We start from the raw sequence: 27,566 nt of genomic DNA, 5'->3' as shown, positions 1-27,566 counted from the left end.
TACAAAGGCAAGTCACCCCAAATAGGAACACCAGAGGCCTACTGAACAGTTTGATGCCCAAGATGCATAGATATACCAAAGTCTGCGGTATGTACTGAACCCTAAATGAAAATAGCGCATAAGGATTTCTCGCCTGCCAGCTCAGCTTTTGCACACAGAGCCCCCTGTCAGTGTATTATGTGCCAAAACTTCCCCTAACTATACAGAGACCCCCACAAAACCATATATTTTTGGAAAGTACACATTCTGACAAATCCAACAAGGGTAAAGAGTCCTTTCTACACCAAAGTACCAAGCCGCAAAGCTTTCCTAAAGTTATCGGTTTTTATGAGATTTCAGAAAATCGCCTAAAAATGTTGCAATTTGCCGCATTTATCTCACACAATTTCTTGCGTACAAAGGCAAGTCACCCCAAATAGGAACACCAGAGGCCTACTGAACAGATTGATGCCCAATATGCATAGATATACCAAAGTCTGCGGAATGTACTGAACCCAAAATGAAAATAGCGCATAAGGATTTCTCGCCTGCCAGCTCAGCTTTTGCACACAGAGCCCCCTGTCAGTGTATTATGTGCAGTAACCCCCCCCTAACTATACAGTGACCCCCAGAAAACCATATATTTTTGGAAAGTACACATTCTGATGAATTCAAAATAGGTAAAGTTATTTTTGTACACCAAAGTTACACCTGGCAAAGCTACGCTAAAAACAGATCAGGAACACTTATACAGGGATAAAATGTGATAAAACCACAAAAATTGTGCAAATCAGTGAAACAACAAAATAAGTTACATGACAGTGTAATTAGTGGCCAGAATATCTGATCCAATAGTTACGCTGTCAAAATAAACAGTTTTTAGGTAAAAGAAAATAAAAACAAAGTGGTAAAATGAAAAAAAAAAAAAAAAAAAGCAAAACAAAAAAAAACCAAAGTGTTTGTGTATACATGTGTGTACATGTGTAAAAGTTGTGTGATAGTGTGTAAGTGTGTATATGAGTGTAAATAAGTGTATAAAAGTGTGAAAAATGAAAAAAAAAAAAATAAAAAAAAAAAAATAAAAAAATGCTAAAATGTGTGCTGTAAGTGTGTGTAAATGTATGTAAGTGTGTATAAATGTATGTAAATGTGTGTATAAGTGTGTAAAAGTGTGTAAATGCAATAAAAAAAAAAGTCCTTACCTGTTCCTGAAGACCGATCGCCTCCTTCCTCATTTGGGCCGGCGCTGGGGGAGAGGGAGGAAGCAGGAAGCAGCAGATGCGATGCGATCGCATCTGCTGCTTCCTGGAGGGTCCTGCGAGCGATCGGCTCGCAGGACCCTGATGACAGCCCCCCTGGCACATTGCCCAGGGGGGCTGTCATTGTTAGAAGCCCTCTGCAGCGGCGGCACATGCCGCCGCTGCAGAGGGCAGCGCTTAAACGCCAACGACGTATGAGACACGTCGTTGGCGTTTAAGCCCTTTTACTGCCAGCACGTATGCCATACGTGCTTGGCAGTAAAAGAGTTAAATGTATGGTGTCAGTATCTCTTTAAGGTTCAGATTTTATTCTTCTTCCGACGAGTGTTCGGATATTGGTCGTACGTTTGAATACAATTATCTAAAACGACTGAAACTGTAGGATAAAGCCCTAAAAACAACAAATCAGAGGATGTTCTGAACATGAAATAGTTGGCAGACACCAACCATACGTGAACACTGTAGGTCCCCAAGGATTTTGTCAGATACATGTCACAATACATGCGCTGATCTTATTGTTATCCAACTGAAATTTTCTAACCTGTCCAATCGAATAAATGACTGACTACCATGGTCATGGTCGGGACAATAATTTGGAGCCCACACAGGGTCTGAAATTCGTACAAAACGTAATTTCCTACAATTATATTGTGCGTGTATGGCAAGCTTTAGGCTGCCAGTTGAACAGCCCTGGTCTACACAACATATTACACATTACTGAATGTATGTAACAAGGCTTTCAAAATGCTGACCCTTTTCAAAATGCTGACCCTTTACTGAAGGTTCATGTAGTCATGATTCATATTGTTCCTGAATGTGTTGGGCCATAATGTTTATTCCTATATTCCAAGGCCTAGGCTTCCCCGCCTATAATTAGAAACTAGGCAGCTGCAGAAATCCAAGTGGAGCCCTTTGAAATAAAAAGACGAGAGTTGAGCTATGGTTCTTTGTGGTTTTTGTACTTTTTTTTTTTTTTTTTGCAAATGAGAAGACTGGCACTATACGGAATATATAAACATAAAACCACTTACTGGAAAATTCTACCTTATTTGTAGCCTGTAATCATTACTTATTCTCCCTATCTTTATCCTGTGGTTTCCAAACCACATTTCTTAGTTTCCCTTGTCACAGTAAGCATCAGCTCTATCCCTATGTTTACATTTAGATTACTGCCTCTCTGGTCAATATCTGGGAACAGAGTTTACTCTGCATTTGGTTGGCCCTGGTGTTGACAGTAATCACATTTTGTTCATATCACTGATTCTATTGTATAGTGGCAGCATCTGCCCCTTCTAATATCCTCTGGGCAGCCAAAACAGAAACGTGAACTAACTGAAACAGATCAAACCAAGACTAGAATCTTTTTTTGGTTTAAAAAAAAAAAAAAAAAAAAAAAGGAATAAGACATACTTTAAAGATAATTTGAAGAATAAAATGAGACATGTTTAGGATATATACCCGACTATTTCAAAAGCACTGGTAACATTGTAATGGAATTAAAAAACAAACAAGCTTTTGATATATTTACTTAATGTATAAAAGGGTGCATATTAATACTAATAAGAACCTTCACCTGACTTGGAAAATTAGCATTAACATGGATTGCATACTTGCTGACTGGATTTTTGCAGAAATGCATTGTCAAAAAGATGCAGCCAATGGTACCTATTACTGACCCAAGCATATGTACTAACCTGTATGTGGTGCAACAGGAATCCCTATGTAATATCCTTTTGCATTTACGCCTATAATATTAACAATTAAAAGGCTTTTTGCCTCTTTTTATAAAGTTTAATATAGAACACTTTCAAGTGATGTTCGGGGGTATCAGCCATCTTACAGTGACCACTTAAAAAGGATTGCAAAAACATTTGTAAGGTCAAATAGTAATGGAGAGTTAAGATATTGATGAGGCAGAGCCAACCTACTTAAAATAAGCACGATATAGTAGAAATATTATGTTCTGCGGTTATTGCAGGTTTACTGAATAGTTTTTAATGATCAGTAAAAAAAATGTGTAAAACAGATTCATAGAAATCAGGTACATTCACTGGAGGATTCTCCAGCATTCAGTTGGTCACTTAAAAGTTCTATCAAGCAATATTATTTTAAAATACAAACCACATGTTGCTGAACTACAGCTCACACCATGCTTTAACCCTTAATAATATGGTGGAATATGTTGGAAGTTGTAGTCCAGCAAAATTTCAATATGGGTGAGCAACAGTAATAAGCCAGTTTAGTTTAGTGCAGAGAATGTCAAGCTGACATGACAAGCTGGATGACTGGTTGGAGAGTTATTTGGACCTAGGTGAAGCTCTTAGGGAGCCATAGGTGGATTTTCAATAAGTCTAGGGGAGGCTAAGCTTGGCACAAAAAATAAAGAAACTCACTCCCTTTCTGCACTGTCCTGGAATTTTTCTCTTGCTCCTGCAAGCTCTGTTCTGCTGTAATCAGCTGTGCTCTGATTGGATATTTCTTCTTGTGGATTCTCGAATCAGAGCACAGCTTTCTTGACAGATGGCAAAACTGACCAATTTGGTTTTGTAAATACAGACTGCATCTCACTGTATATAATGTACCTGGGGTGTCAGCACCCACTGCCTCTCTCTCTATAAAACTAACTTAAAAACACATCTAAAGGGGTGGTTCACTTTTAATTTAAATTTTAGTATGTTATAGAATTGCCTATTCCTAGCAACTTTATAATTGGTCTTAATTCATTTTTTTTATAGTTCTTGAATAATTTGCCTTTCTCTTCTGCCTCTTTCCAGCTTTTAAATGGGGGTCACTGACCCCAGCAGCCAAAACGTATTGCTCTGTGAGGCTACAATTTTATTATTATTGTAATTTTTATTACTTATTTTTCCATTAATTAATCATATTCCCATCTCTTGTTTAAACCACTACCTGGTTGCTAGGGTAAATAAGACCCTAGCAACCAGATAGCTGCTAAACTACCAAATGGAGAGCTGCTGAACAAAAAGCTAAATAACTGAAAAACCATTAAAAATAAGAGGACCAATTGCAAATTGTCTCAGAATATCAATGTCTACATCATACTAACCGATCCCAAACACAAATGTATTGAGAACCCCTCACCTCATCAAGGGAGAAATTAGGAAAGGGAATTCACAAAAGTGGAGTAAAGGGAATTGGAAAGAAAGAAAAATATTGCATTTAAACTGGAGATAAGAAAATGTCAGAATCAAAAAGGCCTCAATCCATTTCATGAATGCAGTGGTTATGTAAACTTTGGAATTAAACTGTCATCCCATCACTAATGAATTTGGAGTATCAAATAAAACTTACAACATTTGTATGCTGGTGAAAGTTATTAATTCCATTATGTAAAATAAAAGTTAAAAATGTAGAAAGGAGGAGTTAAAAATAAAGAATTTGGAGTAGCTAATTACAGTGTTGTCAACTGTGCCCTAATCTCTAGGGATAGTGCTTAATTTTGAGCAGCATTTTTTAAGAAGGTTTCTTAAAACACTATAAAATAGTAATAATCTTGCCTGGATGGCCTATCTGGTGGGACTAACACCCTACACTCCATTTTAGAGCATGTGCTTTTTAATGCTCTGGTCCAGCCAGGATTGGACTGGGGGGTGAAGGACCCACTGGGGCTTCCTCCCCAGGGGCCCTGCAGGTGCCCCCGCTGGCCGCGTCCCCTAACCCACCTCACAGGGTCTTCCCCCGAGCTGCGTAAATTTAACGCGTCAGGGGAGGAACGGTCGGGAAATGTCCCTTAACACCAAAGCATCTGGGTGGAAGTTCAAGGATCGTCTCTTATAATTTATGATTAACACTAAAATGATGATGTAATTGGCACCATGCAAATTAAAATGATAAATCAATATACAGTATTGACAACAATGTCAACCACATCAAACAGACAGATAATTTAATCATCAACTTCATTTATTTATTTATTCCAAACCTACTTCATAACTTGGTACAGCTAGGGGAGGGGAATGGAAATTAAATAAAGACAAAGGCACACTCAACAATTGTAGACAAAGCCAATCTTGTAAAAGTGCATAATCCTGTACAGTGGGGGCTTTGTCAGCAGATGAAAATGTATATTTATGTGGTATGTTAATTATTCCTTGCTGAGCTAGTAAAATGCTTTGTGAACCCAAGTGGTGGGAGTGCAAACACTAAGGCAATTCACAGAGGCATAGGTCAAACCTAATGCTGTATTTATGAGATTGATCTAACCTTATTCTGAAAATAAAGCATGTATTGAAAGGAAAGTATAACTGTATCATGCATATACTGTACCTGAAAACAGTCAATCAATTACAATACGTTCCAAAAACTGTTTATATTTCATGATTAATAAAAAAAAAAAAATTAATTTTTTTTTAACAAGATTGATTCATTTATCAGTAATAAGGCAAAGAAACTGAATTAAAATGTCTTAATTTATGGTAAGTCAATTTGCTGTAATCTGCTTGGCATTAATGCTACATGTTTTCAGATAATACGAAAATCCATATTATTACAGCACTCTTTGAAGGAATTTAAGAGAGGACCTTGAGATATTACAATAGCTTTCATATTTTCCCTGTTTATATGATCCCAGATATGTAAACTCATGTCTGGTGACTGCAGGGGAAACCCCATGCTACCTGCACTCCTTGCTCTTTGGATTCTAACAGACCTTTTGTAGCTTTCGTGCATGTTTATGGCCATTCCAGTCTCTGCAAGTCACAAGAACGCAGAAAAGGTAAATCTTTTCCACAACTGACTATTCCCATTATAATACTTGGCTGTTCTCTGTAGTGTTTAAACGCTCATGAGGTGGTCTTCTCTTAAAAGCTTTCCAATGGCAACAGTTTATGTCAAATTTTGTTTCAGCTATGCACAAAAGTTTCTTCCAGTAGCTATTGTGTTTGGAACATTCTAACAATTTACATGTGGTTGTATTGTTGAAATAAGGCATGTTGATACTGCTAACCCCCCAGTCTGACAGTTGCCTTTGTCAGCTGGATTTGAGTCTTGGATGAACATGCTGTTCTTCCCTTATAATTAAGTTAGCTTGATATATTAGTTTTTGGATACTAAGGTCACTTCATGTCTTCATCTAGTTATGGATAAAAATGACTGCAGAAATCTCTACATCGCATGTTGAACTGTATCCTTAAAAAATTTCAGTTTGCAATTCGGTACTGGAATAATTTAGCACTCTAGAGAAGCATGCTGCGTTTGTGTCCAACAAGATAAAAACTGATGGAGTATGACAGACTTTTTCTTCTTATTGAAATACATTGGCTGTCGGACGTAGATGCAGGAACAAAACACACAACCCGACAACCTGATCCGACTTGCAAAACAGCAAGGGGTAGAACCACAAAATCTCGTGTGTGTAGTTTAAACAGTGACAGCAAATTATATTCACTCCAATTGGCAATTCAGAATAAACCCCAATCCCAATTACACTGGATACCCCAAGGGGGTCACTTTTCTCTAGATTAAGTATTTAAATTCCTATAGACACAATGAGGCCGATTCACTAAAGGTCGTTAAGCATTATCGCATGGTTTTTTGCGTTAAAATTGACGCGATAAATAATGACCGATTTGTCAAAGTAATTTTGCATGCTTTAAATTGCATGCTACTGCAATGCGTTAACTTTAATGCATGTGTTAATTTGCACGTAGAAATAATACTAACGCATGACTCACAAACACATATGAAATGTTAGACGCGCTAAATATCGTATTAGTCTGTGCGAAGATTAACGCCTACTTGGGGCAGGAAGTACTTAAAGAAAATTGTGGATTTTTTCAAGTGTGTGTTGGCCCTAGAGTGATGCATTCAGGGAAATGGTCATTTTCAGAAAAGTAGTTTTACGAACGTAATGGTTACGTGAGTTAAATCGTGGGTTAAATCGTGTGCTAATATAGCAAGCGGTGAAATATATAACGCACAACGGGAATAACGCAAGAAAAACGTTCATCACGACTTAACGCAAACAACACCGCTTCTAAATTAACACAAGTATCCTTTTAGTGAATCGTGCGTTTAGTTGAAAAAAATAAGAAGCGATAAAATTTTTAATGCATGCTATAAATAGCGCTCATTTTAACGCACTTTAGTGAATCAACCCCAATGTTTCTTTCCTGAAAAACGTTCTCTTAGGTGCTTCCTGAAAAATGTTTTCTTAGGAGCTGGAAAACAATAGCAGTTGCCCTCTGCTGCTTTTGCAAGCACTGACAGAGTCTAATGGCTTTATCAGGCTAATAAGTTATTAATAATTCACCAGCCTAAAAAAAAAAAAAAAAAAAAAAACAACCATTCCTTTCACCATTAGGCATCGAGTCTCAGAAAGACAAAAATGCACTTACTCAGCAGACAAGTGAAAGTGAAACAAATTGTTGTGAAGATTTTGTTATTCTATGGTTAAAAAGGAATCCAGCTAGGATTCTCTGATTATTATTGTTGTCATCAGTTACAATTGCTGCAGTGATGTCACGTCACATGACTACAACAAATAATTTCAATCGAAATTATATTTTCACACACCATGTAACATGACTTTTAAAATCAGGACAATAAATACAATGATCCACCCAGGCTACTTCCATTTATCACCTGATCTGCCCAAACCATTGTAAGCTCTTTTGGGCAGGGCTTTCTTCACCTCTTGTATCGGTTATTGACTGCTTTATATGTTACAATGTATAAAACCCACTCATTGTACAGCGCTGCAGATTATGTTGGCGCTTTTTATTTTTAATAATAATAAAACCACAGCTACATTACAGTAAGCCACCAACCTTTATTAAGCTGGGTATACACGGGCAGATCCGCTCGCTTGGCGACCGGGGAAGCATGTAGGCGAATTCTGCACACGGCAATGGGGCAGTCGGTTCGGGGACCGCATCAACGAGCCAATGCGCTCCCCGATCCGACTGGATTTTCTAACCTGGCCGATCGATATCTGCCCAATTTCAGGCCAGATATCGGTCGGCCAGGCCCCTCGGTTCTGCCCCTACACGGGCCAATAAGCTGCCGAATCGGTCCGTGTATGGGGACCTTAAAAGTATATTTTGGGGTTAAAGCTAATAGGAAAGCGTAGGAACCAACTGACTTCATTCCCTAAAAGTAATTAAATGATCCATGTAGGGATATAGTCAGGAGACTCTCTTATAACAACCAAATACAATGATTAGAAAACAAAATTTTAATTAGTCTTTTGCTTTTGTAATTTTTGAATTATTTTAAATTATATTGTTCAGTAGCACTAAACCATGAAGGTGAAGTTGGTAGTGCAAAGTAAGCACTAGAAGACACAGGCATTTTGACTTCCACTGTCCCCTGGCTGAAAACAATGTTGGTAAAAATGCTCCTGTTCACCTATTACTACTAACAGAAAAGTGCCCTGTCTGCACCTGGGGCGGTGGCAGATGCCACAGATGCGGCAAATGCTACCAGTGCTTTTCAAACAGACTGCAAAAACAGGCAGTAAGCCCCATGTACCACGTCTAAAGACTGCCAGGATTACTACCAAGACCAAACAGCAGCAGCTGAGTTCAAGACTGGGCAATCAATAAACAATCAAAAATAAAATAGGTTCAATTCTATCTGTAAAGGTGGCCATACACTATAAGATCCACTCGTTTGAGGTTGCTAAAAGAGCCCATCTTTCATGTAGATATTTTTGTAATATCTTTTGTAATATCATTCTAATCTGATCGTTTAGCCTTAGGCAATAGGAGCTGTCTAAGCAAGGACCAATCACCATGGTATGAAAACTATTGGAACGATCATTCGAAACCCACACATGGTTTGAAAATCGTACGAAAAATGATATCAGTGTGCTTCTCCAGCAGAATCCTGGATCCATTATTCAAAGACAGATTTTTTTAGGTTTCATTTTGAAATTACACATCAGGCTAGTCATATTCTTTATTTCTCAGGGTGCCACAACCATGTGACCTGTGCTCTTATAAACTTCAGTCACACTTTAGGGCTCTGGCACACAGGGAGATTAGTCGCCTGCGACAAATCTCCATGTTCACGGGCGACTAATCTCCCCGAAATGCCATCCCACTGGCGAAAATGTAAATAGTCGGTGGGATGGCATATGCAGCGGCGCGATTTCAGTGAAATCGCGGAAGTTGCCTTGAGGGTGACTAATCTCCCCGTGTGCCAGAGCCCTTACTGCTGAGCTGCAAGTTGGAGTGATATCACTCTCTTTCTCCAGCCGATCAGCATAACATTGGGAAGGTAACAAGATAGAAGCTCCCTGTAGATATCAGAATAATACTCAATAATAAGAAATCCAAGTCTGGCTTGGGACTCCTCCAGTTACATGGTAGTAGGAGGTGATCTAAAAGCCGTTCCAATGTGTAGCGCTGGCTCCTTCTGAAAGCTCAGACTCATTGCACAGAGATGGTGCCTACAAACCAATATTACAATAAAAAAAAACACATTTGTTGGTTCAAGAATAAAATTTTAAATGGTAGAGAGAATTATTTGCTGTGTAAACAGTGTAATTTAGAAATAAGTATACCATAAATATCATGACAGTTTCCCTTTAAGGCTAATGTCACATGGGACAGAATCTCAGCTTGTGGATAAGCACAGGCCAAGAATCCACCCCTATGCTTAAAAAATCTGACTGTTGTGCCTGCACCTGGAGACAGTGATGCAGGCACACTAAGCAGAATTCGGCGCGAAACTGCACACATGAACAGTTTTCTTTACTGAATTCCACTCCGTATGCCTGCACGCACGCGGGAAGACACAGAGGAGCGCCAATTGTAGTGTAGGGGCAGATTCTTAGCTTTGCATTTATCCGCAGGTCAAAAATCTGTTATGTGTGGCTTAAGTCTTAGGTGCTTGTATTTTCTCCCACACAGGTTACCTGACTTCTGATGACACTGACCACTTTGTGCAAATGAGATCTTAGCCTTAGATTATTAATTCTAATGGGGCAGGGACTAATACAAATTTGTTATGTCTATCTATACAGGGGTGCTATAGCTTGATTACAGTGTATGCACTTGCAAGGAAGAAACACTACACAAAAGGGAACAAATGTAAGAAGGCTTTAGCAATGCACAGCACTAGATTACAATGCTGTATCCTGATCCTACAGAAACTGGGTGGAACACTGCAAACTGACACTATTGTAGGGACTGTATTATGCATTCAGTGTGTGAATATGTGCAGAATCCTGAATACATCTCAGCTCAGTGGAAGTAAAGGTAGCTATAAATGTACAGACCTGACTATTTGGAACAGTGACTCTTCTCAGAGATAAATTACAGAAAAAGAGCATGTACATAATGCCGTTTCACTCAGTGTACCCAAAGTGCTTAAACTGGCCATACACATGGTGATCTGACGATGTCTCGTGCGACCATCGGTCGCACAAAACATCGTCAGATCCGCCACACACCGTCAGGGCTGAAACAGCAGATAAGGAGGTAGAAACAATAGGATTTCTACCTCCTTCTGCCGATTCAGCCCTGACGGCAGATTTTGGGTCAGGCGCCTTCTATGGCACCCGATCAAAATTTTCTAACCTGGCCGATCAGCGAGTCGTTCGATATCAGCAGCTTCCTGCGATATCAGTCGACTCACCGACATGCCATACACGCACTGAATATCGTACGAAACGAGGTTTCGTACGATAGTATCGGTGAGTGTATGGCCAGCTTTAGTCTGGTGCACATACATGGATAAAGAAATCACAACAATTGTACGTGCTTCATGTGTAACCAAGAGGTAATCCATTCAGACAGTTACAGACAGTCTTGAAAACAATAAGAGTTATTTCAATGCACATTATTAAACTTTGTTGGAATGGAAGGCTAGTTAAGCAAGTCATCAATAAATTGATGACACTAGGAAGAATACACTTGTATTTAAATACAAATATATTTTGCTATTCACGCACAGCAAACCAATATTAACATAAAACCAAATGGTGAAGAGCAGTTATTTTTTACTTGTGGATGTATAAAATGGTTGGGGGTTTGTGTCAGAGCATGATGGTTTGTATTTGGCCTACAATATCCCGGCAAGGAACACAAGAAGGTATTTAGCAGCTTATAACTCATCAAGGGGTGGAAACGTAACAAACAGGCCTGTATGGGGCAGACGTGCAAGCAAACTGGTTGCAAATTCTCATCCAAAATAACCATAGTCTTGGGAAATACAGCAACACCACCTGCCTTACCAGTTCATATTCTTGAAAACATACATTCACATTTTTCTTTACTGAGCAATGCTGCCTGGTGTTTAACTCCCCTGGAGTGATTAATGTTTCCTCTAGCTTGGGTGGGTTCATTAGTCAATTTACTCTCCAGGAACAAAGAATGCTAATAGAACAAAGGGACTGGCAGTGTAGGAGGGTCAGATTTCTCCAATAATCAGGAGAGGCAAAAGAGAACTGGGTCAGGGTTACAGCAGTAAAGCTGTCCCGTCTCACACAAACACGCACTCAGTTTTTATTGTGCAACGAGTACAGGCTTTTGTTGCTACTTGCCAAAAAACAAATCAAATGTAAAATAAAAGGGCAACTCAACTGCTCCTTTTTACAGCAGAGAGATGATAAATTCCCATAAGCAGTATAGCCTAACATATCAATCCCAACCCTGCTAATCTGCTGCATCCATAGAAAGATGTGTCACACACCTGCCTGTATGTAAATAAATAGCGCTCTGGAATTAGCATGGAGAAATGTCATAGTGTATTGGATGTAACTATGCCAAAATGATTTCAAAGCTAAGTATGTTCCCTAAATTGAAGTCACACATTTCTGCAAAGCGATTGTTAAACAAACAGACTTTTTATACTTTATGGGCCTAGAAATAAATAGAAGTGGCAAGGCTTAGAGCACAAAGAATTCCCTTTCATTAGTGGGGAGACAAGACCAAGAGCAACATGCTCTTTACAATTCTAAATATTATGCTGAATAGTCCTTCCCAAAGTTAACTCCATATTCTTTTCATTTGCAACATAGAACATCTGGGTGTTTCCACTGTTTGCTAAGAATGAAGAAGAGGAGAACTTGGAAAGCTCTCTGACCTGAATTACAACATTCTATTGTCTTAATGTTGGCAGAGCAGAGTAAAAAATATTTCTTCCACTCAGCTCTGCAGATACACAGCATGCCAACGTTTGCCATCTGGAGCCTGTTACACTGGTAACAACCGAAAGCATAAATAGTTTTCACTTGTATATTCAGTTATTTATTTTAAGTGGAGTGAGCTGCTATACAGACAAGTCCAGCAAAGGTGTACAATAAGGAACCAAACGTTCCGTAGTGAAGGTTAATCACTCTTATATACAGTTTTCCTTTTAAATATTTCCTAATCCTGGATCTGCAACTAGCATTTAGAATGTAACCATTCTTTTCACTAGGAAAAAGGAACACTGAGCCACAACACTCTGACAGGACACAAATTGAATAATATAATTAGTTGTACATTTGGATCAGGTCTAGAAAACCCTTACGTACCAATCAGCATTTAGCATTTACAAGTCACCTGTTTAAAAGCAAACATTTGATTTTTTTGGATTAAGTTACTGGAGCTGGGGCAAACTTTACAACTTTGATTACATTACTCCAAGTGATACTGACACTAAAAACTACTCACCAAAATATTAATGCAAATTGAAAGTTACCTATATGTCATGTTGATCATTTTTTACCAATAGGACTTCTATTGTAAGTGTTACTTGAAGTCCCTAAACCTGACTGTTTTGCCAACCTGGCTGTCCCTTCTCAACCTGTCAGTCAGTTATAGCTACTAATGCTAATGGACTACTTCTACACAAATATGGCAGCCCCCTCATAGATGAACTTGGGGGATCAGATAGGCAATGTAAAAGTATTGTCCAAATATTTTATGGAAAATTATGAATAGCATGCAAAGTCAATGTTATGTAAAAAAAAGCCTTAATTTCTGGTATTTGTATCTCTTTAAATGATACTGGTGCAATTATCCGGATGCCAGGTTACTCGCTCAAACTGTATCAGATTCTATACTTTTACTTTTGTTTGGAAACGTCTGACAGAACTTTGCATTTTTTTAATATCTATTATAGGATTTCTGCAGTATAACTTGCGTCACTTTCATCATTAACATTTTATTATGTATCTGCAATAGAAAAGTCAAATCAGTTAAATAGATCACCACAAACCATAAGCATAAACTATCCACTTCACTTAGTAAAGGTGGCATACAAACGCCAATCCTCGTAGGTATCCAAACTGGGCCACGACAGATAACGTAAAAGGTGCCATAAAGAGCACAGCTGCCTTTCCTAGCTGTTTCAGCGGTTTACGCAGACAGCCCAAATAATCAGTAAAAGTGTAGAGGAACTGCACCTCTCCTTTACTTTCTCATCTGCAAATGCACCATGTACTGGCAGGTAGAGTACGACTAGAAGATAAGATTTTCCAATATATCCATGTACAAAACAGAAAAGCTAAAATAAACCCGTAAAAACATAGACCAACCAAATATCTACATTTATCAATTATCATGAAACCATGTAACAAAACAAAATAACTGCAGTATTAAGTTGAGGGTAATATATATATATATAGCGAACCCAGGGTGGCACTCTGCTTCAGCTCTTAGGCTCATGCCACACCAGGCGTAGGGCTGATTTTTTCGGCAAGCGGAAAAACGCTTGCCGAAAATTCAGCCCTACGCCTGCTACTTGTGCCTGCACCCGAATGAATGGAATACGCTCGGGTGCAGGCACATGTAGCCGATATACGCAAGAAAACGCGAGACTTTGCATTCTCGCGCGTTTTCGTGCGTATATCGGCTACATGTGCCTGCACCCGAGCGTATTCCATTCATTCGGGTGCAGGCACAAGTAGCAGGCGTAGGGCTGATTTTTCGGCAAGCGTTTTTCCGCTTGCCGAAAAAATCAGCCCTACGCCTGGTGTGGCATCAGCCTTAGCTCAGGTGCAAGGTAAATGATTTAAATATCCAAAAAAGACCAGCAACACCGAGATATTCTAAAAACAATCAATTGTGTATTAAAAAAGCATTAACAGCCAACGTTACGTTTCGGTCCCCATCGGGGGCCTTTCTCAAGGTGTATACACACACACATCTCCATGTTGTAAACAGCAACTTGTATCATAGCTAAAAGCATTAGTGGCACTAACCAACCATATCTTAGTTGCTCTGATATCGTAACCTGTCAATAGTCTAGCATTTGGGCTGGGAATATCACCAAGTATAGAAGATACAGTGTACTGGAAAAAAGATGTTTGTTTCTTACTCAAGAGTTCATGAGTAATAGAATGCAAATATTTTACAAAAGTTTGCACTTTAAAATATACAAACACACATATATTAAATATCATATATATCTTGCAGTACAATTTCCCATCTATTATCATAATATTGCCATACACAGCTATCAGTGTGCACAGACTTTCTGCATATAGTTTCTGAGCTGCTCAAACACACAGTAGCCCAATGACTGTGTAAAAGCACACAGCTTAGGGTGCTGAATGATATCACTTGTGTCAAATTACTCACTGTAACTTGTGCAGACACGCATATATCATAACAATGTACCTTCTTGGAGTCCCATGGCCTGTATAAAACACTCCTTCTGAAGCCCAATTTCTTTAAATCAGCGGAGTTGAGAATTTTATATGGGGTTGAGCGTGAAAGGACAGATCAAAAACTGACTTGTGTTGTTATTTTATGGCATAATCCCCCAAGGGGGCTGGGACCAGTCAGTGGATCACTATGGGGAAAACCATTTATTTTCTTCATAAAAGGCCTGAAGTTTAAAGGAACAGTAACACTAAAAAATGAAAGAGCTTTAAAGTAATAAAAATATAATGCACTGTTGCCCTGCACTGGTAAAACTGGTGTGTTTGCTACAGTAACACTACTATAATTTATATAATAAGCTGCTGTGTAGCCACGGGGGCAGCCATTCAAGCTGGAAAAAAGGAGAAAAGGCACAGGTTACATAGCAGATAACAGATAAGTTCTGTAGAATACAATAGTGTTTTATCTGTTATCTGCTATGTGCCTGTGCCTTTTCTCCTGTGAATGGCTGCCTCCATGGCTACATAGCAGCTTATTTATATAAATTATAGTAGACTTTCTGAAGTAAACACACAACTTTTACCAGTGCAGGGCAGCAGCACATTATATTTTAGTTAGTTTTATACACTTAAATTTTTTGGTGTTACTGTCCCTTTAACTAAGCAACTTAGCAAAGCAAAAGGGACATGAATGGTAAACAAAGACTAACTGATGAAAAGAGAACTGCAATAAAAAGAAAAATCTGTTATCTTTGTACACTTTAATGAAGTGATCCAGGACCCACATCTGTAAATATAATGTTTATTTCTGGCATATTCAACATTGCAGTGTCTCTCTGCTCATCAAAACTCAACAAGCTGTACTGATCACATTATAAATACAGTATATCAGATCATGCAGCCACTCCTGTGTTGGCAGTGTTTTTTGGGGGGGCTTCTTCTGTATGGGAGAATAGGTTTCTCTGGTGTAAATAAGTAAAGCTGCTGTTGTCTTGCATGTAGTTTGGGGTTGAAAAAAGTAATATAAATGGTGTATAATAACAGGTATGGGACCTGTTATCTAGAATGCTCGAGGCATGGGGTTTTCCAGATAAAGGAGCTTTCTGTCATTTGGATATTTTTTTTTAAGGGGTAAAAAAAGAGAACTCAATCAATGACATTTTAGCTTGTAACTATAAAAGTTACAACTTTGCAAATCAGTAAATTACCTTTCTGCCCTGCTTTCAGTCAGAACCACTGTGAGCAGGCACTTCAGTATTAATGCTGCTGATGCATGAAACCATTCAATAGCCTTATACTCACTGTTTACAAGACACTCACTGTAGTGAGGAAAGGTTAATATTTTACAAATCACTATTAATTTTCAACCAGTTCAGCACAGATTAATTTACTGTGGATATTCCAGTTATAGTTTTTAGCAGCACAGCCTGCATATTGGATGTCACATTGTAAGAATTGAGGAAAGAGCTTCTCAGGCACATAAAATGGGCCAGCCATTGACCAATTAGATCAAGGTCCCTACAAATCTGTGTTTGTGTTTAAAAACTTAGAGGAAGCATACATTTCACCAGTGGCGTAACTCCTAGACCACAGCTTTCAATTGTCTTTGGCACTATGCATCATTCGGTTTATTTATACCACTCATTACTGAGGATTATTTTGAACTCTGCTATGATTATGGCATGGGATTAAATGTTTTTAAGAATTTACTGTGAACCAAAACACATATATTGTAAAATAATGTAATACTTTGGGCATGTCGGGTGCAAAAATGTTAGGCACCCCCAGTGAAATAGATCACTAAACTTTTTCCCCAGGCTAGTGTTTTTGTTAGGAGAGAACCTCACCAGCCTGTGGAAAAACGGAGCACCACACTACCACTTTACTTACGTTTCTACCGGCGTCCCAGGCATCCCCTGCATGACGTACAATTAAGTATACCCATCAAGATTTCCTCTACTGCGCATGCACAGAACGCCAAGCAATAAGAAAGGAATGTAAGGAGATGTTGGCGCTTCTACAAGCTGGTGCGGTTCTTAACAGGAGCACCAGCCTGGGGAAATACATAGCCATCTATTTCACTGGGGGGGGGGGGGAGCCTAATATTTTGGCATCCCCCGCCCCAGTAAAAATAGACTTTACATGTCCTTTAAATCCAAGTGAAATACTTACTGAAGAACAAAATCAAACTAATACAGTATTTTACAATATATGTGTTTTGGTTTACAGTAAATCCCTAAAAACCTTTAAATCCCTACCATAATCATAGTAGAGTTCAAACTAATCCTCAGGTTTAGTTTTTGGCCTTGATTTCATTTATATTCCCTACCAAGCCAGGGTTAATAAACTCAAGACACACCAGCCACACTTACAAGGACAACTTCTATTTTCCTTTTACCCTGATCTGGTTGAACTGGCTTTGTACTCCTAGGGCCTCATGCAAAACAGTTTTGGCTCTCAAACCATTCATTCAAGGACAGCCTACTGTACTCATTGTGTCTGACCTGGGCAACTGCCAGTGCCACGTGTTTGCAGATTCAGCTGAATAAAAGGATATGCCAACAGGTTAATCAGCAGTAAATGAAGAGTTCAGTTTGCTGCAGACTTAACTGGAAGTTTCAGAGAACCATTTATTGGCTGAGCTGCTGTACATACAGGGCTACTGCTTAAAAAGCTTAATTTCATGTTTAAAAAAATTGTACTACAGGTATAGGACCCATTATCAAGAATGCTTGGGACCAAGGGTCTTTTCGTATTTTGGATCTCCTACAAAAAAAATCAGTAAAACATTAAAAATCCCAATAGGATTGTTTTGCCTCCAATAAGGATTAATTATATCTTAGTTGGGATCAAGTACAAGGTACTGATTTATTAATACAAAGAAAAAGGAAGCACCTGAGTAGACATTTGATATTTTATTTTTATCTTTCTTATTTTGATATTTCTTTCTTATTTTGATCTTGTTTTTCACTACATCCAGGGTCAATCATTGCTTAGAAGTGCAAGTCAATATCAGTAGTTACCTAATAATGTCTGGTAATAACCCTTAGATCGAGGGTACTAGACCTATACAACAAGATCCCAGGGCTGGACCTAGGGGTAGGCAGCACAGGCATGTGCCTATGGCACAATGGTCAGGGAATGATAGAACCCTAGGCACATAACTAATAGTAATGAAACAAAAGGTAACAGTAGCAACAGAAATTCAACTTTCACCAATACAAGTCTATAGGAAACTTGTGTGTCGTGTATTATATTTCAGCAAAGCTAACGGGCAAGTAACATGATATGGTATGCTGGAAACTATTTTGAGGCCCACATCAGAAACTTAATGATGCTCCATTGTATCCTTTATGTTGCCTACACAGAGGGCAACATGTCACACTGACAGATAGAGTCTGCTATGTTATAATGTAATACATTTTTCTGTTACTGAAAATAAGCAGCAAACTGCTTTTAAACTATAGCTATATACCTGTGCCCTGGTTAAATTTAACTATAAAATACATATATAGCAATAGAATATATTTCCAGCATAATTAAGTTTTTATTCCTTTTGGCAGTAACCTTGCTGTCGTGCTAGTATATTTATGGAACTTAGCTAAAAACAACATAAAAGTAACCCAAAGAGATGGGGGCCAGAAAGCAGTTTGTGTGTTGCTCATTGGTCGACATGCATTTATGCCAGTTTGCAATAAATATCAGGTACATATACCCATCACAATACTTGTGATTTCCCACTAATCCTGGTATCCATTGCACAAACACTGTATTTAGAGTACAATGATTGCAGGCAGCCAGAGTGGAATCTTAATCAAATACTTGAATTGACATTAAGCATGTGATGAATAAAAATGCGGATTCAAGTCACAGCACAAACCAAAGAAACTAATGTCAAATACAGAAGCATGTCATAGGGGCACACCGGGCTGCATGATTCATATATCATTTATTGGATGGGAAAGGACAGTACAAGCTTCCAGGGCAAGGGTAAAGAATAAATCAAAGGCTTCATCCAGTTGGGAATTACCGCAGCCATGTGGTTGTTAGGTCTAATTTACTCTAGCAACCAACTAACAGTTTGAATGAGACACTGAAACATACAAAGTAGAGGGACTGGATAGAAAGATAAAGAATAGAAAGAAACAATTAAACTGTAGTCTTATGGAGCAACAGTTTTCGGTAGCAAGGAACAGTAACCCACATTTGAAAGCTACAAAGAGGCAGAAAATGAAGCAAAGCACTTAAAAATTAGCAAAAATAATAAATGAAGAGTTGCAAAAAATAGAATATATTGTAACATACTAGTTAACTAGTATTCTAGTTATATATGTCTTAATATAATACACATTAGTAACATTTACATTGAGTTACTTAGACAGTGGCTTTTTAGCTTCTTCTGAAATATACAAAACCTTAGTTATACATAAGAAAACTATTTAAAGGCTACACAATGTGTTTTTTTTTCACAAGCACAAAACACTGCTGGATAATATACCACAACCACCTGACCATCAGGGAATGTAATTGTCCCCAATGGCATCCACCAATCAGTTCTCACATAGGAAGGCTTTCGGTCAAAAACGCTCAAGTGTTCGGTTTAGGGTCAATATATATGCCATGTACACACTAAAGGTGGCCATACACGAGCAGATCCGCTCGCTTGGTGATGTCGCCAAGCGAGCAGATCTTCACCCGATATCCCCACCTACGGGGTGGGCGATATCGGGGAGAATTTATGTAAAAAAAAAAAAAAAAAATCCGATCGTTTGGCCCTGGGGCCAAACGACCGGATTATGTGGGCAGCAATGGGGCAGTCGGTTCGGGGACCGCATCAACGAGCCGATGCGGTCCCCGATTCGACCGGATTTTCTAACCTGGCCGATCGAGATATCGGTCGGCCAGGCCGCTCTGCTCTCCCCATACACGGGCCGATTAGCTGCCGAATCGGTCCAAGGGACCGATATCGGCAGCTATAGTCGGCCCGTGTATGGGGAACTTAACAAACATATACCATTGTTGTCAATGACATAAGTTAGAAACTGTAGTGGGGCATTAGTATTTAATGCCGCTGACACACAGGGTTGGATAATACCTGCTCCTTCACTTAGGGCTAAACACCACAGGAGACTTTATAGGATGGTGTCGGACAGACAAAATGTATCCTACAAGTTGGAAGTAGTTGCAGGGGCTAAAATAGGATGAAACTGATAGAAAAAATCTGACGTCTACATCCTACGAGATAAAATCTGATGTGTCTGACGAAATTTTATTTCTATATAAAATAAACTGACCGTTGGATGTAGATGCAGGAACAAAACACACCATCTGACTTTTTCTGATCCAACTTTAAATTACAGCCTATGGAAATCTGATTTTGTAGGATTCTTCAAAATCTTGTGCTGTTGCGTGAAAGATCAGATTAAATCTGACCCACAAAATCTGATAAAAATCTCCTGTGGAGTTTAACCCTTGCGCTGGAATCACTGCATGTAAAGCACATTACATTGGGCAATCCCAGGAAATAGATCAAAATGTACTGAAGTATTATCGAGTACTCAAAGTGTAATTGTACTTTAATGTTAAGCAAACTGTTTTGGTCAAGTACTAGATTTTATTCCTGCTCACAAGAACATCACACATGATTGTAATACAAGCACAATCTATTAGTGTGGCAGCTGAACACAGGATATTGGTATGTAGCACATACTCACACATACAGTAATAAAGATGTAATAGCAGATAATATGTTGCTTTTCTTACTGATGTATTGTTTTACAACCTGCTTATAACATTTCTAGAAAGTACAAGTGATAACAATCTGGTTATGATGAGGTGAACAAACTAAAGGTAAATATATGGTTTACACAACTTGTTGGATGGCGTGCAGATGCTAAACAGGTAAAAATGTCCCCTGAACACTGCTAAAAGGGGCCCCAATGTAGGGGGCCCAAATGTATTATAGTAAATGCATTAAAGGATGAGGAAAGTTCTAATCACGGGGCATGGGAGTGCCCAAGGATCTCTCTTGCCCCAGGCCAACACATGCAGTCGAGTGAAAAAAAAAACAGCTTTTCACTTTACTGCACAATGCAAAGAATATTGCCAAATGGTGCTCTACAGAAGTACCCTGAACCAGAGTACAGGGGGGGAGTTGCTTAACATTTTGTGATTTTCATTTTCATAGTCCTTTAAAGTGACCTATTGCAGAGCCTGACAAAATACTTTGTATGACAGTGAAATTGGCCCTTGTGTGTTCTAGTGAATTAAATAAACTGTTTACTGAACCTTTATGAACCAGAGGCAGCGCCAATTGTGTTATCATTACATAATGTGTCGATCACTAATGAAACCAAATCATTTCTTTCTAAAGAATGTCTGTAACACAGCCACTTATTATTTCTTGATTCTATAACCCGGGGGTATGCAAGTCCTGGGAATCTGCTTTATAAAGCAATTCAAATGTATGGTATTTACCAGACAAGCAAAATTTTAATTTGTGTGCGACTATGTAAGGCATGCGCGAAACAGAAAGGGTTGGCCAGCCTGATACTTCCCTTGTGTTGTTGAGCTAGAACTTGCAACATTTCCCAGCAGCAAAATGTAGAAAACGTATTGCCAATCTTTGCTGTAAAGATATAGATCCTGGTGTATAGTAACCTTATTTAGGACTATCAAATGATAATGATAATATGGGAAACACAGATAGAGCAGGTAGAACACCAAAAGGCGATTCCATTTAGCATTGGTGTTTGCGTTAATCAGAGAGAGCTCAGGCTACAGATGATTGCTGGAGTAAGATTCTTGACTATAAACGAGGAGCAAACAGTGAGGCCGCCCAAGACTCAACAAGTCGAATCACAAGCTTTGGTGCCTCCAACTCTGAACCACTTATGCTGGGTTTTCCCTAAAATGAGATTAAAACAAATTCCCGGCAGCAGCATTGTTAATCCCGCAAACCAATAGAAAGCCCCAGACAGACAGACAGACAGACAGACAATCTACTTGTAAAAAAGCATCACATGGCTGCAAAAAGTAAACTTACCCTGAAGTAGGTATTCATGCCATTTAAAAGAGTTAATTTCGAAAGATTAAACATCACTCAGTCGCAGTACTTGAGATATAAAGAGTGGAACTTGTATGTGTCATTTGAGTTGTGATGCATCAAAGTATTTCCATGGGTGTTCTACATTAGCCTTACAACAGGGGCCCAGAGTCCCTTCCTGTTTTGTACCTAAAGCCATGAAAACACACAGGAAATGTGTTGTCTGACATAATAACTTTCACCTGAGTAGCAACAAACAAAACTCAATTAGGAAATATACCACAGAGCGAAAGACAGGGCTCTAGCTCAGGCATCAGTACTCATGTCTAATCAACACATTTCTTTCATACAAATTTGAACTACAAATGCTGGCCAATGCCCTGCACACATGCAATGACGCTCCATTTAGCTAAAGGTAGTGGCAATTGCGTTCCAAGCTTTCCCCAGAGAGACATCATTGCAGTTGGGCTGGCTTCACAGTTGGATCCTAAGGGAAGCCATCACTGGGAGTACTTTATGTACGTATTTATTTATATCGCACCTAGGATATGAAGCATATGAAAAATTGGTACAAAGGTGATACTTTTATTGGATAACTAGGATGATAATCACAGGAAGCTTTCAGAACATTTCAGCTCCTTCTTCAAAGCCGATTAGGTATTCTGAAAGCTATCACCTATATACCACTTTAGTTATGCTTCATATCAAAACTTTTTCAACTAGCTAACACGGTACAACAAAACAGCACCAAAATTGTAGGCAGTGCTTTACAAGGATTAAACAAAAACAGGAGTATAGCCTTGAGAAAGCTTTATGTGAAACGCGCATTAACAGGAATTTTATTGATTTTAGCATTATCTTATTTTTATAAATAATCTCCATGTTCTAATACTAACCAGTACAATATAATTATAGGGGGTGGCTGGCAAAATTCAGTGACATGGATGTATCTTAATTCTCCTTCTCCTTTTTATCTTATCTAATTTTCAGCTCTTAAGGTGGCCATACACGGGCCGACTATAGCTGCCGATATCGGTCCCTTGGACCGATTCGGCAGCTAATCGGCCTGTGTATGGGCAGGGCAGAGCGGCCTGGCCGACCGATATCTGGCCTGAAATTGGCCAGATCTCGATCGGCCAGGTTAGAAAATCCGGTCGGATCGGGGACCGCATCGGCTCGTTGATGCGGTCCCTGATCCGACTGCCCCATTGCCGCCCACATATTTTTTTTTTTTACCTAAATGCTCCCCGATATCGCCCACCCGTAGGTGGGGATATCGGGGGAAGATCCGCTCGCTTGGCGACATCGCCAAGCGAGCGGATCTGCTCGTGTATGGCCACCTTTAGGGCTGACACAGACAGGGAGCTTAGTCGTGGGCGACTAATCTCCCCGCAATGCTATCCCACCTGCTAGAATGTAAATCGCCAGTGAGATAGCATGCGCGGCGCCATGATTTGCAGAAATAGCCAAATTTGTCATGAGAGGAAACTGACGATTTTGGCGCCATGTATGCCATCCCACCGGTGATTTACACTCTAGCCGGTGGGATGGCATTTCGGCGACATTATCCATGATAGAAAAGGAATTGGAATTATTTCTTAGGGTGAAAAGTGCTTAGGTGTTTCAACACACAGTTGGGGTGAGGTACCTGACCCAAGGAGATTACATTCTATTGGGAAAAAGAAAACAAAAAAGGTGATGGGGTATAGTAACAAACCATGAAATGATTAGAGCTGTAATTGCAGCATGTTATTCCTACTGAGCTCATATTAACTTTTGAGGAAGGTGATGGTAACAGTCAGGTAAATTAACTTGATAGCAACAAATAACCTTTTGCACTCACTAGTTTTACTGTAGTTGTCTAAACAATCTACAGTTCTGTCCAGCAATGCACATATTCTTCTTTTAACAACGTGCTTTCAGATCAGATCTCACTATCAATGGAATTTCCACTTCTAAGCTACAAGTAGAATACATCTTGGTTTACTCTCTTTGCATGTCCTCACTCGACTGTAGAGCAACCTGCCCAGCAACACTAAGGGCATATTTATAATGATGTTTGAAAACAGTTTTAAAAACAGTGTAATGCAAAGGTCAAGCATAAGATGGCACAAGTGTGGCATAAAATGATGGTATAATTGTAGGCAATAGTGCCAATAAAATCACTCCATTATTTATATGCAGATTAGCTATTTGTAATGGATAATACATTGAGGAAGCATAATGCAATGCAAAAACATTTTGTTACAATAACTTATGCAATACTAACAAGCTAATAAATGGAACATTTAGGAAGTGACCATTATGCTTAAAATCAGTGAAGGAAAATCAGACTTCAATACATTTTACTGAAATACAGGTATGTGAATATCAGGAAACCTATTATCCAAAAAGCTACAAAATACAGCATTGCCATTTCCCATAGATTCCAGTTTAAACATGCAATTTTTCATTTTTTTCAAGATTTGCATTTTTCCTGTAATAATTAGCCAGTAACTTATACAGGTATAGGATCTTTTATCTAGAATGCTCGGGACCTGGGGTCTTCCAGGTAAGGGATCTTTCTGTAGTTTAGATCTCCATGCTTTAGGTTTACCAAAAAATAATCTGAGTTGGGATCAAGTACAAGGTACTGTTTGACTATTACAGAGAAAAAGGTAATAATTTCTAAAAAATTAGAATCATTTGTTTAAAATGGAGTCTATGGGAGATGGCCTTTCTGTAATTTGGAACTTTCTGGATAATGGGTTTCTGGATAATGGATCCTATACTTGTACATAATGGGTAACTGAAGCTGGCTGTGCAGCCTTGCCTTTATATCCAAAGGAGATACATGTTCTAATTAAAGGAAACCTATTACTTTGCTTCCCCCAGTATTAGTCCCCTGATCCTACGTCACACATTAGCCTTTAATTATATATATTTTTGTTTATGGCTTATTCTTCTTAAACAGTCGGTTGTAAAAACAGCCTCCTGAAACAGAGAGCTTCAAACAATCCTTTCCCACCATATGAATTGATTACAGGCCTAGTTATGGCTTAGACATTTCGCATACAACCTACCAGATCGAGATTTTATAATGTCACTGAATTCATTGTTTTCTTCTCCATCAGATCTATCAAACTGGGCACCAACATTAGCCATTTCCCACAATGGATCCGAATAATATATCCCGGCTGCAAACTATGAGCAGAAAAGTGGAGCAGGATAAAATATTCCTGAAAAAAAAAAAAACAGAAAAAATACTAAATTAATGAAATACACATGTTATGGTTTCTTTTCCTGTAAAACACTGAATAAGTGCCAGATACATATGTTTACTTGATTTATTTAAATAACTGATTTTAGACACATTTCATCAACAGTGGTCTTGCCTGTATCTGTGCAAAAATAAATGACCAGTCTCTGGAGGGAAAATCTTTCACATATCTGCTACAAACGGAAACAAACAGAACTGATTAAAATGGCAAAGTGTGCTGTTCGTTAAATATACTGATTTAAACCAATTGTTACACAAGGACCAGGAACACAAATCCTTCACTTATTTCTGTCATTGCAGGATAACGGAATTCTTATTCTTCATTTGATTCTCCTGTCAATAACAATCTCATAACTGAGTGATCACAAAACAGTGGTGCCCAAGCAACAAACTGTGGGAACATCTTCTAGTTACTTCCAACTGACTTCTAAGGAAACACTTCTGCTAAAAAACCAACGTCCTACCATAATCACTCAAAAGCCTTACTGGGTAAATTGTCAAGTGAGAAGTAAATGCATGGAATACGGCTCTTTCCACTTTAGCCAAGTGCTAGTAAACTGCAAATATTTTAGGCATTCTGATTTCCATCAGAATTGTGCCAACAGGCCAGTGTTGCAAAAACAAAGAGAAGAGTACACAATCAAAGTAGAAAAATGGGCAAAAATGGAGCCCCTAGAAACTTGTGCCATGTTGATTTTCTTCTGGGGCTGCCTCAAAATTTCTTACATTTCATTGTGGTTGGGATTCTCTATCTTAAAGGGATAGCTTTCAAAACATTTGTTTAGTTTTACTGCTTTCAAAACATTTGTTTAGTTTTACTGCTTTCAAAGGGGGGGGCATTTACTAATGCTTGATTATTTTGGTTTTTGTTTTTTCATTGTAGAGACACGATTTTGTCTTGATTATGCAACAAAACAGTGAAAACTCTGAACGCAAAAAAAACACCATCTAAACCTGTTGTGATCATGTAGAAGTCAATGGCAGATGTCCATTTTACAATTGGAAGATGTCTTTGCTTCAAGGTTTTAGAGGTTTTCAAGGTTTATTTTATTCTGGCCTTTGTACGGCAATACAAAAAAAGTTGTCATTTTTGTAGAACAAAACAAAAAGTTGTGGTTCACTTTCTCATGTTTGTAGGAGCAACTCGGTAAGGGCTTTCACTGAACCTTTTACAATTTGAAACATTAGTTAAAACATTTCCTTTAATCAGGCCCACTAAGTAATGATTTGCAGATCGTTGGTCCCCCCATTCCAACGTGGATGAGGGATTTTAAGGTGAACACAAACTGTGACACAAGGTATGACAGTAAAAGGGGGCAGAGGCTTTAAGCAACACTATGTGACCAATGAAAACTTGAGAGGGAAATGCAGTGCACATTACTCACATCCAACCCAAACCAGAATTACACAACATTTTTAGCCAAACCCACCCAACCCACATACTTGCTGAATTACAACTGATACATTAGTGACTGACATACCTGATAGCAACTAATATAGCAAGCCTAACTGTTTAGAGAGTCAGCACCTAGTTTACGGGGGGCTGCTATTGGGAAGTACAGGTATAGGATCCCTTATCCGGAAACCCATTATCCAGAACGTTCTGAATTACGGAAAGGCCATCTCCCATAGACTCCATTATAAGCAAATAATTCTAATTTGTAGAAATATTTACCTTTTTCTCTGTAATAATAAAACTGAACCTTGTACTTGATCCCAACTAAAACATAATTAATCCTTATTGGAGGCAAACCAATCCTATTGGGTTTAAATGATGTTTAAATGACTTTTTAGTAGACTTATGGAGATCCAAATTACAGAAAGATTCCTTATCCGGAAAGCCCCAGGTCCCGAGTATTCTGGATGTACCAGAAAGGGGAAATTTGACTCTTAGAAAAACAGAAAAGAAATTGTAAAAATGTAATTAGTGCTTGTGTATTATATAAAAACAACTGGACTGAAAACTACTTGAAAGATGACCTTCTCTTTTAATGAAGCCTTGACACTTTTTTTTTTGCATGACAGCCACAAATTTCACTTGTGCAGTGAATTCAACAAAATTAAAAAAAAAAAACAAAACACACTTTATAGGTTGACCGTAAGAAATGCAATGAAAAACCTTTGAAAAACAGAAGGTATTCACATGCCTAATGCTACACAGGTATCACTACCTTAAACCATAAAGAAAAGGCCTTAACCCGCACTTAAGGAGTAATTCATGTCTCCACCTATAATTCCTTAATTCCCCTACAGCCAACAATGCATGCGCTTCTCTAATAGCATAGATGCAGCCTAATAATCCAGAGCAATAAATCCAAACTTGCAGACAGCCTGTTTTGATCTTTTTTACATGCAATCGTACAAGATATTAAACATTGCTTTTGAAAGGGAGGACTTCATCAACACTGGGCACATTTGCACTTGGGCAGTAACCCATGGCAACAAATGTTCTGCTTTTTTGTTTTA

The 27,566-nt window shown here is 38.7% G+C and overlaps 1 protein-coding gene across 2 annotated transcripts in view; it reads right to left on the bottom strand.

Moving 5' to 3' along the window:
* Positions 1-27,566, bottom strand: part of utrn (utrophin) — a 372,003-nt gene that overhangs the window by 333,354 nt on the left and 11,083 nt on the right. For both annotated transcript variants that reach the window (XM_012963789.3, XM_004914663.4), the window contains exon 2: positions 24,904-25,059. In XM_012963789.3, the coding sequence (XP_012819243.1) occupies positions 24,904-24,985 (82 nt within the window). In that variant the 5' untranslated portion in view covers positions 24,986-25,059. The remainder of the gene's footprint in view (positions 1-24,903; positions 25,060-27,566) is intronic.

The sequence above is a fragment of the Xenopus tropicalis genome, chromosome 5 (assembly GCF_000004195.4).
Source record: "Xenopus tropicalis strain Nigerian chromosome 5, UCB_Xtro_10.0, whole genome shotgun sequence".
NCBI classification, from domain to species: domain Eukaryota; kingdom Metazoa; phylum Chordata; class Amphibia; order Anura; family Pipidae; genus Xenopus; species Xenopus tropicalis.
Note: the sequence above shows the minus strand (reverse complement) of the source record. Positions and strands in the feature narration are given on the sequence as shown.